This window comes from Gadus morhua, chromosome 15 (assembly GCF_902167405.1).
Source record: "Gadus morhua chromosome 15, gadMor3.0, whole genome shotgun sequence".
Lineage (NCBI taxonomy): Eukaryota > Metazoa > Chordata > Actinopteri > Gadiformes > Gadidae > Gadus > Gadus morhua.
The window spans coordinates 461480-474250 of NC_044062.1; the positions used below are offsets into that span (position 1 = coordinate 461480).

The following is a 12771-nucleotide window of genomic DNA, read 5'->3' on the forward strand; positions in this document are numbered from 1 at the left end:
AATTCAAAACATTATGGCAGTGAATTACCTTCTCAAACTTACTTTGCTTCTTGCAAACAGGTTGACAGCTCATCATGTAACTAAATACCTGTCCCAAGACAGATTAGTCTAATTACAATTCCGGCATAAAAAACATTTTAATACATCAAAATAAAATATATTAAAAATATATTAGTGCTTTCAGTTAAACGCGTTATTAACGGCGTTAACGCAAACCAATTTTAACGGCGTTCATTTTTTTTATCGAGCGATTACTAATTAATATTAAAAAAAAAAACTTTTAATTTTTCTTTTCTTTGGCTCAAAACAAAGAAGCAGTAGCCTGGCTGCTATGTTCAAGGCAGTATGTTTGTATGTTCATCGTTTAATTGCACTATAGGCTTTTTCTTTGTATCGTCCTGTTTTGATCAGTATATGCCAATGTTGTTATCAATAAAAAAACTTTTGCACAAGGCAAGCCGATGCCCTTCTCCACGTTGATAGGAGCATTAAAATGAGAACAATTGATGGGACAAAGAAATCAAGGGAAATTTAGCATCGAAAAAGGATTTGCGATTAATCGTGAGTTAACTATGACATCAATGTGATTAATTGCGATTAAGTATTTTAATCGCTTGACAGCACTAAAATATATATATGATTGCATTACAATTCTAGTGTAATGCATTATTTTCTACATTCAAATTGATAGGTTATATCAGAAGTGATTAAGACTGCGCTATACAACATCATGATTCCAACTATAGCTAGGAGCTCTGCCCGGGGCTACTGCCTTGTCCTGCCCAGAGTCACTGGGGGTGCCTTGGGGATCAGGGAGGCCATTCTCCGGGGAGATCTGATTCTGAAGCCAGGTGATCAGTGCTCGACGATGTAATAGGCCTACATAGACAATGCTTTTCCTACTTGTTAAAGGCGACATATTATGCCACAGGTAGGGGCGATTCTAGGGAGTGTGGGGGCCCTAGGCGGAGGATTGTTGACGGGGGGGGGGAGCGATTTTTTTTTTTTTGGCTCTAGGGGGCCCCCTAGTAGTGGCCCGGGGCCCCAAGCAATTGCCTGGTATGCCTAATGGGATGCAGCGCCTCTGACCACAGGGTGTGAGTCTGATTAGCCTTACAAGCTGTTTCGAAAGTCTGCCCCGGATCATCTACCAGCCTACCCAGTGGACTGAAGTAACGTTGCTCATCTATCCAGCACAGATCTAGGTGGACACGCCCACCAGTGATGTCAAATGGGGCAGATTTTGGAAACAGCTTTTCATGAGCATCATGATTCATGTAGTTTGCCTACTGCTTAACATTTATTTTCATCACTAAAAGTTTTAAATAAGCTTGTTTGGTTTGTTTGTTTTCTGGTTGTCATATCTTTTGACGAAGGAAGTTTATAACTCTTAAATTTTGAATGGAAAATAAATAAAATATGGTTTGAAGATCACTTAACATATTGTATCTATTACATTTATAGTGTACTTAGTGTTGTTTAGGTCATTTAATGATGCTCTCCATGCAGGCCATATGTAATTGATAAAAAATACAGCGTTCGAAGATTTAGACTGAGTGCTCGCATTAATAATAGTTAGATCACGTATACCCAGCCCAAGGGTGACTGGCTATAGGCACTACATTAGTCTAAGAAGACTCGCTTTGGGTTCTTTGAATGTTAAAATATTCACTGACGAATTAACTTGACAATTAATTCGTTAGAATTGGATTAAAAGTCATGGAGGGAACGTCTCCCCTCTGCTCCCCGCCTACGGTCTGAGAGCCAAGGAACAGGAACACACTATGCTAAAATCATATTGAGCAAACACACACACACACACACACACACACACACACACACACACACACACACACACACACACACACACACACACACACACACACACACACACACACACACACACACACACAAACACAATTTGTCCACAATTTGTTGGCAACCATAGCGACCACGTCTCCATCTTTTTGTATCTATCTCTGAGGCGTTCTCGGGTAGGCTACGCCCCCTGCTCTCAAGCAGGCGTCGGTATACATCTGAGCCGGCTTTCAGCTCATTAACGCCCCTACGACATCATAATGGCTCTCGAGTCTTGCCCAGAACAGTAATTGGGATGTCATGGGTTGTGTCCATCTGGCTGAGGAACAAATTTGCATTGCTATATCCAACCAATTGTTTTTAAGTTAGTTGCAATTGGCATGAAAATTAAGGAATAATAACCCTTAATTATTCCAGGGAGTTTGTTAAGACGCATTTAAGCATTTAAAATGGAATGCATGTAGCACTGAATCTATCAAAGTATTAAATTGCTAGAAATTCCAGATTCAAGTACCGTTTCTCTGCCCTTCTATTTACTAATAATAATCCGCTGAGCTACAGATTTAATTTCTGTGCCAGGAAGAACATTGCAGACATGCCTTTTCCTGTCATTCTGCAACTGTCCTCGTGGTGGCAGAGTAATACCATTAATAAACCACAGCTGCAGCCATACCTTGCAGCAGAAATCTGCAGTTGGCAGATCATCCAGAAACAGCAGGCCTTGAGGAAACGCAGAATGCAAGTTATCATAAACATCATGTACTGCCAGTCTGTACTGATATAGAAAACCGCTTGTTCATTTTGTTTCACTATGTTTTCCATGTCTATGTCAGGGAATTCCATATATTTTGTGAATGCATTTGACGAATTAAATGACATGTTTTCGCTGAATATATGAAGAATATAAAATCAGACACGAACAAGAGTTAAATAGTGCTCTCTGTCGGGGACGAAGACGATAAGGCCTCTCCAAGTAAAGGCCCATCTCAGGCTCTTTACTCAATGAGGTGTTCTGCAGTGGCCATCGTTAAAGATGTCTGATGGGAGACCTTTAATGGTCCTAAGTGGTTCAGTTATACGACTTTAATTTGATAAGAGGCTGCGTTCGACGCTGCCCCCTGACATAGCTCATAATACGGACCGAGTTGAGTTGGCAGACGGACGTCTCCGGGGACTTCGATGGGGAGGGTGTTGCCTGTACTCGTATGGAAACAACCAAACACAGCAGAACGTAAATAAGTTATTTTGTAATTTTATACCATCTACCCTTGTTTTTTTTAACAATATTTTGCTTAGGCTGTGTAAAATAATTCCTCTGCCTTTTATAGATTGCACCATTTTTTTCTGAAGGGAAGGATCCAAATGTGGTGTTGTAAGCAATCTAGGGTTTCCAACCGGGTCTAGCATTACCCTCCCTAGGTGTGTTAGAGTAGCATTAGGTTCAGGGCAAAAGCAACAACACGGATATGTTGCCCGCTCGGTTTTCCTTTAAGGAACATCTGTGGGCCACAGCCAATCAACATTAACTAGATCAGGAGCAGGCAATTCTGTTCTTGTAAGCAGAAATTAACACTTCATTCCCCTTTGTCGGCAGAAATTCAACACTGCGCCCCTTTGAAGGCTCCGTTCAGGGCCATAAGGCTGGAAATTGAATACGGTTCCTTCGGTCACTCCGTATCCGAAACACACTTATCATTTTTGTGGAGAAATCTGCTCATTTCCGTCCAGTCAGATATGTCTGCGGGCCAGACAAAAGGACATTTACCTCAGGGCTACCAAACTAGTATTCAAGAGTTATCATGCTTCATGAACACTTGGGAGTGCAAAGTTTACTGTTTTCTTGACATGGTAAACCCCAAACATAACAATAAACCAAATCGTTTTTACAATTGAAAGAATTGTTTATGTTGTGTGGGATAATCGCTTAAGCATGACTTTTCAAGAGACAATACCGAGATAGAAGTGCAATAAAACAGAGATATCTGTCTTCTAGATTGATAGTAGGCCTATCCTCAGAATAGAAAGTACAATTGCAAAAGCGCATATAATGAAACAACACTATGCCTTAACAATTGCGGTCAGATTGTCAGTATACAAGTAGGCCTATTGCTTGACAAGATATCAAGTCGGTTATGTTGTTTTCGAAAGGGAAAAAGCGATTACTTGTTGTTGCTCGATATGGGATAGGCGGAGGAGAATGAGATACATTTCCATCAATTGTTTACAGAGATAACTTACGTTATTATCTGTTTATAGTCTTCTAGTGATAAATATAATAGGCCTATTAATATAGCCTACATATTTAGAATACAATGTATATTGAGAATATGGTATTTTATTTTTTCTGAGTTAAATAGGTCTACATGCAGTCATTCACAACAACCTAGCCCATTCCACACTATGGCATTTATCAGTAACCTTTATCGAAGGCAAATTACATTGAAATCAGATACAGGCCATGTGTAGGTTTACCATCTTGCAATGTGCGAAATGCGTATCGTAAGGATTCGAAAACAAGTTATTGTTTAGGGAAGCGCCACCAACACTGCACTCTCCTGCCCCTATCGGCCAGATAGTGTTATCAGCGATCGTTTTATCATAATGCGATATGTTTGGCAGGGTGCGTGGTTCAATCTCATAATGGGAAAATTCATTGCAAATACAAAGAAAAACAAAAAAAATCAATTATTAAAATGAACAGGTTGCGCGTTATTTATTGCACATGCATGAATGCATGGTCCGTTATCCAATGTCCTGACCCGGATATAGCATCACAACCAATCAGAATCCACTTCCCCCTATGGTGTCCGCCTTGGCCTTGGCTGGGAGTGTGGTAGTAGAGGTGTGCGAGGGAATGGCGAAGCAAATACGCGGCTTCAAATCGTCTCAGGGGAATGCATAAACTTTTATGTTTTGATTAACATCAAGACGGCTGTCTATCGCTATCTTCGGGCCTCTGCGTGTAGTCTGGATGCCGATGGAAGTAGAGGGGTTCATAAGGAAACGTCGGATGACAGCGGAGACGTCAGGCAATGAATCTGGGGTAGCTGGTGCCTCAGCCGGGGCAGAAGTTCGATGGCTTGGGGGTAGATTCTGGGGACTTTCGGAAAGTATCATGGGCACTTTGACACCCCGGGTCGGGGGCGAACTAGACCTACAGACTGTCCATTATTGCTGTGGGTCGCCAGATCTGACAGAGGACTCCGATGCGGACTACGAAGGGTTGCCACAGGGAGCTTCCACCAGCACCCACATGTTGGCCGGAGCCGTAGCCGGGATCATGGAACACTGCCTCATGTTTCCCATCGACTGTGTCAAGGTAGCACAACTTGGTGTTTAGCCGGCATCCCGTGGCTGGTTTTTGTTGTTTAATTGTGACCCGCTCTATTTGATGGGCTTTGCTCGGGCCAAAACTAGTGTTTTGTATGTTTGTTAGCATAGCCAGTTAGCTTGGTTGCTACACATTTTCTGCAGCACAAGAAGTGAATGCGAGGGCAAGGTCATCCGCCGAGGCTAACGTGTCAACCAACCGGTCTCTTGCATGTAATCACAAGTTAAATAATGCACACTACCTGCTATCAAAAGGCAGGCTGAACAGCTATAGTATAAGCTCGCAAGTGTCGTCATGTCTTACCGGCTGCAATGTTACATACGTTTATATATAACTCCCGAACCGTGCAGTGAATCAAAATTAAGTTTTGTCCATTTAATGTCGCATTATATACGATAACATTTGTAAACCCCAATATCACCAACTCATGGACTAGAAAAGCTTATCTGTCAGGTATAATCGCTGCTACATTGACAAAATACGTTTCTTGGCAGGTCCATTGTGCACCGCTAAATATTTTAAAAGTGTTCTTTGGGACATATGGGCATTCTGTCATATGGCCTATTTTTTCTTAGTAGAACGGCTAGTGTTCCTCTCAAGTCCATAACCAAATGATTGTTGTGTTTTTTTGGTCACATGGGCGTCATGTTATTTGAATGGAGCTAGTGTTATCATGTGGTCCCTACAGCGATTATTACACGTGGGCCTTTTAATACCATTCAGGTAGATTGATTATATAATCTATTAAGATGGCTAAATTACAATGTTATAGTTTGTATAGCCTTTGAACGGATCCAGGCATGTTGTCTTGCTACACAATGTCATCTTGGTTAATCTTTGTTCTGCTGGCTATTGTGTAGAACATGGACAGGTCTGTCAGCTGGCTGTGTCAGTTTGATGAGACCCTTTTAGAAACACAACAGGCTCCATCCATGTCTCTTCCATCAGGCGCTGCTGCCTACTGCTGTGTCAGTCACAGAACCGATGGTGTCATTGATGGCATTCTGTTTCTTAGCAACCTAACTATTTATGTATGTATATACTGTGTGTGTGTGTGTGTGTATATATATATATATGAGACACCATCGGTTCTGTGTTAGTTAGGTTTGCTCACATGAAGCAAAAAATCTTCAAAAGCTCATGGCCTATTTGATCAAAATACATTTAGTCTAGTTTTATATGATTAAGTATACTGAATGCACTTAGTGCTCAAGATATGTGAAGATATATATGCCAGGATATGTATTCACCAGTTGAGCGTATGACCTGGTTTAGCTGTTCCCTTCCTAGTTTTCAATTCAAAGGTCATAGCCCTGTTTTAAAAGTATAAACACAAGGGGCTTGAGATAAGATGTATCAACTCACCTTATGAAGGTCAAACCTAAAAATGATTATTGATTAACTAGTACCAAGGCCTAGGTGCTTCAAGCTAATGTATTAAGTTGAGTATGCTGCTGTTATTATAGGGCTAAGGCTAAAGATGTGTGACCTATTGCATCCTTGTTTTCTGAACAAAGTCACAGATTATATTTACAATTGGTGCAAAGGGCATTGACCAGGTATGCATAAACACACACCAAATCCATGGGGCTAACCAATCCACCACATGCGTTTGGTGTTCACTGGCCTAGTGAAATTAAAGGAGCCAGTGTCCACCCTACCCTAGAATCACTTTATTTTTGGCTTTAGAAAGTTTTTTTTATGTTTTATGGTTGCAGTGACACACACACACACACACACACACACTGTCAGACATTAGTGCTCTAAGGCCTAAAAAAAAAAAAAGTTTGGTTGTCAGTTGAGGTCATGGGTAGTAGGGAATTTATTTTATTTTTTTATTTTATTTTTTCCAGCGGCAGCGAATGATAGACAGGTTGTTTTCATTTAAAAACGAGAAAATTCGCTCATCCTTGTACAGAATGAAGAGGTGCTGTACCAAAACGTAATTATAGTTTGCATCAAAAACATATATTCTTTTTTTTTTTTTTTTTTTTTTTTTTTTAATATAAAGCTCATAAAATAATTTGGGTCGCACATAAATTGACAGGGTCGGTCGGAAACCGGAACCAAACAAATTTTTTTTTTAGGCCTAATGGTGACTGTGTCCTCGTCTCCCCACTGTCGGACCTTAGTGCTCTAATGGTGGCTGTGTCCTTGTCTCCCACTGTCAGACCTTAGTGCTCTAATGGTGGCTGTGTCCTTGTCTCCCCACTGTCAGATCTTAGTGCTCTAATGGTGACTGTGTCCTCGTCTGTCAGACCTTAGTGCTCTAATGGTGGCTGTGTCCTCGTCTGTCAGACCTTAGTGCTCTAATGGTGACTGTGTCCTCGTCTGTCAGACCTTAGTGCTCTAATGGTGGCTGTGTCCTCGTCTGTCAGACCTTAGTGCTCTAATGGTGACTGTGTCCTCGTCTGTCAGACCTTAGTGCTCTAATGGTGGCTGTGTCCTTGTCTCCCACTGTCAGACCTTAGTGCTCTAATGGTGGCTGTGTCCTCGGCTGTCAGACCTTAGTGCTCTAATGGTGGCTGTGTCCTTGTCTCCCACTGTCAGACTCGCATGCAGAGCCTGCAGCCGGACCCCGCCGCCCACTACAGAAATGTGATGGATGCCCTGCGGCGAATCATAACCACAGAGGGAGTTTGGCGACCAATGAGAGGGCTGAACGCCACAGCAGTCGGGGCGGGACCGGCCCACGCTCTCTATTTCGCCTGCTACGAGAAACTTAAAAAGACTCTAAGTGATCGCATTCATCCAGGGGCTAACAGTCATTTGGCTAATGGTACCGCACAGACTGACACACCCACGCACACACACATGCATACACACAATCGCATTTCCAAACCGTTAAAATTGTTTTAGTGCAGCTAATGGCCTTTTTGGACAATGGGCCAGAAGGTTATCAGTGGCGACTGACCAAAGTTTGACTGATTCCTTATCCACACTGCCCTCCCGACTGATATATCTATAGAGCTGCTGATTCAGAACGATCCATATGTAGCCCTGGACGACCACTTATGAAAAACCTGAGGTGGCCTAGAGAGGATAGATAGATTATAACTAAAGGTTGTCTGGATCTGGAAAACCTGCCTTTTGTCGCTCTGAAAGCTTTCGGCTTCGAAGAATTTAAGATCACTAGCAGTTTTGCCAAAACGTAACCGTGGAAGACTTGCTTTTGTGTTCCTACGTATTCCTTATTCCCTGTTCTCCCTACTCTCTCTTCCCTCTTTTCCAGAGTAGTGGATGACTCGGTAAGTCTTTATTGTCCTCTCTTCTGTCCTGTCCGGCCCTTTTTCTCTCCGTCACTCTTTTGGTGAAGCTCTCCAAAGGAGCAACAACCCGCTTTCTCCACTAGGGGTCACTCTCTGCTCTCTTACCATTTACAGCCTGAACTCAAACGGGAGCTACTCCACAATTTCAGTCCCTCTCAATAGATCTGTACTATTTTAGGATGGTTCATTTTTAATGGTACGAGCTGTTAACCAACAAATCACTGGTAAGATAACCAAGTGTAGTTCAGAAAACGGCAGTCTTTAGCATAATTTCCATAAAACATAATTCTAAAAATCATAATAAAGATGGATTGCGCTTGCTGCTCATCTATTCTTTGTTCTGCTTTTAGATTTGTGTTGCCTCTACAGTACTTCTGCCTCACCTTGGCTGCATGTGTTTTGAGATGTGTGGTATGTGATTACCAGGGGCGGCGGGATGTGTGGCTACACTGCTTCACGATGCGGCCATGAACCCAGCGGAAGGTAGGAGCATTCCTGAACACACACACGCACACATCCATAGACGCACACGCACGCACACATACATGCATACATAAACGCACGCACACACATGCATACACACATGCATGCATGCACACACACGCATACACACACGCACACATACACGCATACATACACGCGCACATACACGCGCACACACACACATACATAAATGCGCACACACACGCATACATACACGTGCACACACACGCATACATACGCACACACACACACACACGTATACACACGCATCTACACACGGACACACAACAAGGCTGAAGACATGAAGTTTCAGACGCGTCAAGCTACCCATAGCGAGAAGTTGAACGACCAACCAAAAACATTCTTATTTTCTCAACCCCTGTTTGGTTGTCTTTTGGGGATTACATCGGTTTAGTTCCCATAAGCGGGTTGAATGTGCGTATTTATTCCTGTATATTTAGTTCTGAGTTCCCTTGAAAGCCGCTGCAGGCCAGCTGCTCATGCCTGTCATCGGACCAAGCCCAATCATAAGCCTCCACAGCTGCTGGGGGCGTCAGCTGGCTAAGGGTTTGCTTCCGTGCTAAAGCCAAGGTCCAAGACGCGCCCGTCTCTATCCTACTGACCTACTGGTTCAGTCCCTCACTAATGTCTACCCCCCCCCCCCCCCCCCCTCCGGCCCCCCGGTCTGATCCCCCCCCCCTCAGTGGTGAAGCAGCGGATGCAGATGTACAACTCGCCGTACCGCGGCGTGCTGGACTGCGTGCGCGCCGTGTGGCGGACGGAGGGCGGCGGTGCCTTCTACCGCAGCTACACCACGCAGCTCACCATGAACGTGCCCTTCCAGGCGCTGCACTTCATGACCTACGAGTACCTGCAGGAGCAGCTCAACCCGCACAGACAGTACAACCCCTCGTCCCACGTGGTGTCGGGCGCGCTGGCCGGGGCCATCGCCGCCGCCGCCACCACGCCGCTGGACGTGTGCAAGACGCTGCTCAACACCCAGGAGTCGCTGGCACTGGGCTCGCTGGCGGCGGCGCCCGGCCCCGGCCAGAGCCCCGCCCCCCACAGACAGATCACGGGGCTGGCCCACGCCTTCCGGACGGTGTACAGGCTGGGCGGCCTGCGGGGCTTCTTCAGGGGCTCGCAGGCCCGCGTCATCTACCAGATGCCCTCCACGGCCATCAGCTGGTCGGTGTACGAGTTCTTCAAGTACGGCCTCACCAAGCGCCAGCACGGGCGCAGGCTGCAGCACCGCGAGGCCGAGATGTAGACCTCCTCGCCCTCCTTCTCCTCCTCCCTCCTCCCTCCCCTCCTCCCCCCTCCTCCCTCCCCCCTCCTCCTCCTGTCTCCCCCCCCTCCTCCCTCCACCCCCCCCCCTCCCCCTCCACCCCCCCCCTTCCTCCACTGTATGGGGCCACTGAGAAGGTGTGCAGTCATCACTATCACAAAGAGAATAGAAATGACCCCCCCCCCCCCACCTGGTCAGACAAAGCAGATATATGAAAGACAGCTTGTGTACATTTCCTTTGGCTCCTTCTGTTGCTGAGCCTCTGTTGGTGTGGTCAGGGTGGACTGGGGGGGGCTTGTATCTGAGGAGATGATATTTACATGGTGTAGCACCACTCAGGTCTCTGACTGGCGCGGGGAGCTTCATCGGTCTATGAATGTGAACCGTTGAGTTGGAGAGATGGTCTACAGACGGCGGAGCATTGTTAGGTTCGACTGAAGGTATAACGCAATTTTACACAATATTCACACTTTAAGTATTACATTAGAGACCAAAAATCAATGAAATTAAATGTGATCTTTTTTGTAAGGATCCCCAGGCCGCAAACGATCCCACTGAACCTAATGGGACACACTTGTGATTTAAATTAGCTTGTGTAGAACAGGTATCTCTGAAGCTGTGAATTTGGTGACCTCTGAATAAAAAAAAAAATCTGAAATATATAAACTTGACCCAGTCCTGATCCAAGATACCGATGTGGTCCACCAGGCAGAAACCGACTCTTAATGGGTTCCATCAGTCATTATTATCATCGGTTTATTTTTCATGAAGTCTGGTTTACGTATAAAGCATTGCATTGATACATACGATCATCAATCACCCTTAAAATTGTACAACTTAATATTAATGTTGCCATCTCAATTTGGCAGAAAAAATTATAGCAGAACATGGGTTCGCAGTTTCATCTCGATAGCAAAATGAGTGAAATTGGGCAGAGCTGATCTGAAGCTTTATGGGCTGTATGTCTGTAACCTGTATGTTTTAGACCTCAATTGTTTCAATACCGTACCTACTCTTCATGCTAACGTAGCCATGTGTAGTGTGTCGACTGTCTGGATTCTGTTTGAATTGAAGCTCTCATTCTTGATGGTTGTCTGTTAGTGGCAACACTGGCACTGCACTCTCTCTGCTTAATAAAGAGTTTAACGTTGGGCCTCATCTTCATGCATAAAGCTTGAATTCATGTCTCACATGCAAGAGCCTACATATTCCTAAATGCTGTCTGGGGCATTACACACTAGGTTTGTGCTAATGTGGATTGATAATCTGGAATTGATAATATCCGATTTGGGTTATCACCATTTGTGGTGAGATATCATGCACTGTGTGCCTGGAGAAGTGCCACAAGGGGAAAAAAATAGTTGCTGTTAAACCTTGACTTTAAGATGGCAGGATGTGTTTTTAGTCATGAGTTTACAGTTTGCGCAGATCTGAATACATCGTTCATTTGAAATGATTTGTTGATAAAGTTTGTTGATTTCGCCACAGTTGCATTCTTCAAAGTGAAAACATTTTCAATATCGATTTAGTCTAAGGACTCTAAACCCAGAGCGTTTTGCCTGGGAGTGGGAACACCATTTAGTCTAAGGACTCTAAACCCAGAGCGTTTTGCCTGGGAGTGGGAACACCGTTTCCATCAGACTGCCCTTCCTGTGTTATGAGTGGAGACTTCATAACCAGAGAATAAGTCTCTACTGGGGCTGTTCTGTTGGCAGCTAGTTACCATAGACCGTACAGAGATCCGAACACTCATCCCTTATTCATTTGATCTAATTGACTTAATCTTGGAGTCCTTCAAGATAAATATATGTAATATATATGTATATAAAGTTTATACAGAACGTCTTAACAAGCACTAATCCACCTTTAAGCTCAAGGAAGTGGACCCTGAACTGCAGAAGCATTGTGTCACAATGAGATAACCTTTTCCCTGAGTAGAACTAAGATAAGTAGAAGTTATAGGATGTCCAACAGGCCCTGTTTTGATCCATTCAATCTTCTTCATTAGAGTAAAAGAAAGACCCAATATCAATGGTTACAATTCGCTTTTCAAGACTCTTATGACAATTTGAGATAGCGATAGAGATATTAAAGTGACATTTAGATGATACAACTAGGCGTCTTGGCAACCCAAGACTACGTGCACATCAAATCCAAACACCTGTGGACTTTACTGTTTGAGTAGCATCTTGAAGAGGCTTATCAACAGCTGTGTGTTGCGTTAGCATCATCTTTAAGAGGGCTATCAACAGCTGCTTTCACTGAGCGTGGTTAGGAAATGACAGGCCTAACACACCCCGTCCGGGCTTTCCTCGCACACACACACACACACACACACACGCAACCATTTCTTGTCAGCGCGAACACCTTGGCTCTCTCTCTGTCGGTCTCTCCTCACGATGGTGGGTGTGATGATTGTTTTTAGAATAGTAGCAGCACTTCCTGTCAATTAGTTTGCAGTACATTCAAATCCAGACAGGTTGGGATTAAACTCCTGAAACAACTATAAAAGCAAATATTGTATTTAATCTAATCAAACCCATTCTGACTTAATCTAACATAATCCTGGTTTAACAATGCAC

The 12771-nt window shown here is 44.0% G+C and overlaps 1 protein-coding gene across 1 annotated transcript; it reads left to right on the top strand.

Annotated features, from left to right (window-relative positions):
• Positions 1-4612: 4612 nt before the first annotated feature.
• slc25a28 (solute carrier family 25 member 28) lies at positions 4613-11357 on the top strand. Its single transcript, XM_030379224.1, has 4 exons — positions 4613-5137; positions 7700-7928; positions 8845-8901; positions 9606-11357. Exons 1-4 carry the CDS (start codon positions 4790-4792, stop codon positions 10169-10171), a joined length of 1200 nt encoding a protein of 399 aa, XP_030235084.1. The 5' UTR covers positions 4613-4789; the 3' UTR covers positions 10172-11357.
• The last annotated feature ends 1414 nt before the right edge of the window (positions 11358-12771 follow it).

Bases quoted from the DNA above. Each gene is read 5' to 3' on its own strand.
- slc25a28 (XM_030379224.1), top strand. From the start codon at position 4,790: ATGCCGATGGAAGTAGAGGGGTTCATAAGGAAACGTCGGATGACAGCG. The intron at 7,929-8,844 runs GTACCGCACAGA...TGTGATTACCAG, and splicing joins TAACAGTCATTTGGCTAATG to GGGCGGCGGGATGTGTGGCT. The intron at 8,902-9,605 runs GTAGGAGCATTC...CCCCCCCCTCAG, and splicing joins GGCCATGAACCCAGCGGAAG to TGGTGAAGCAGCGGATGCAG.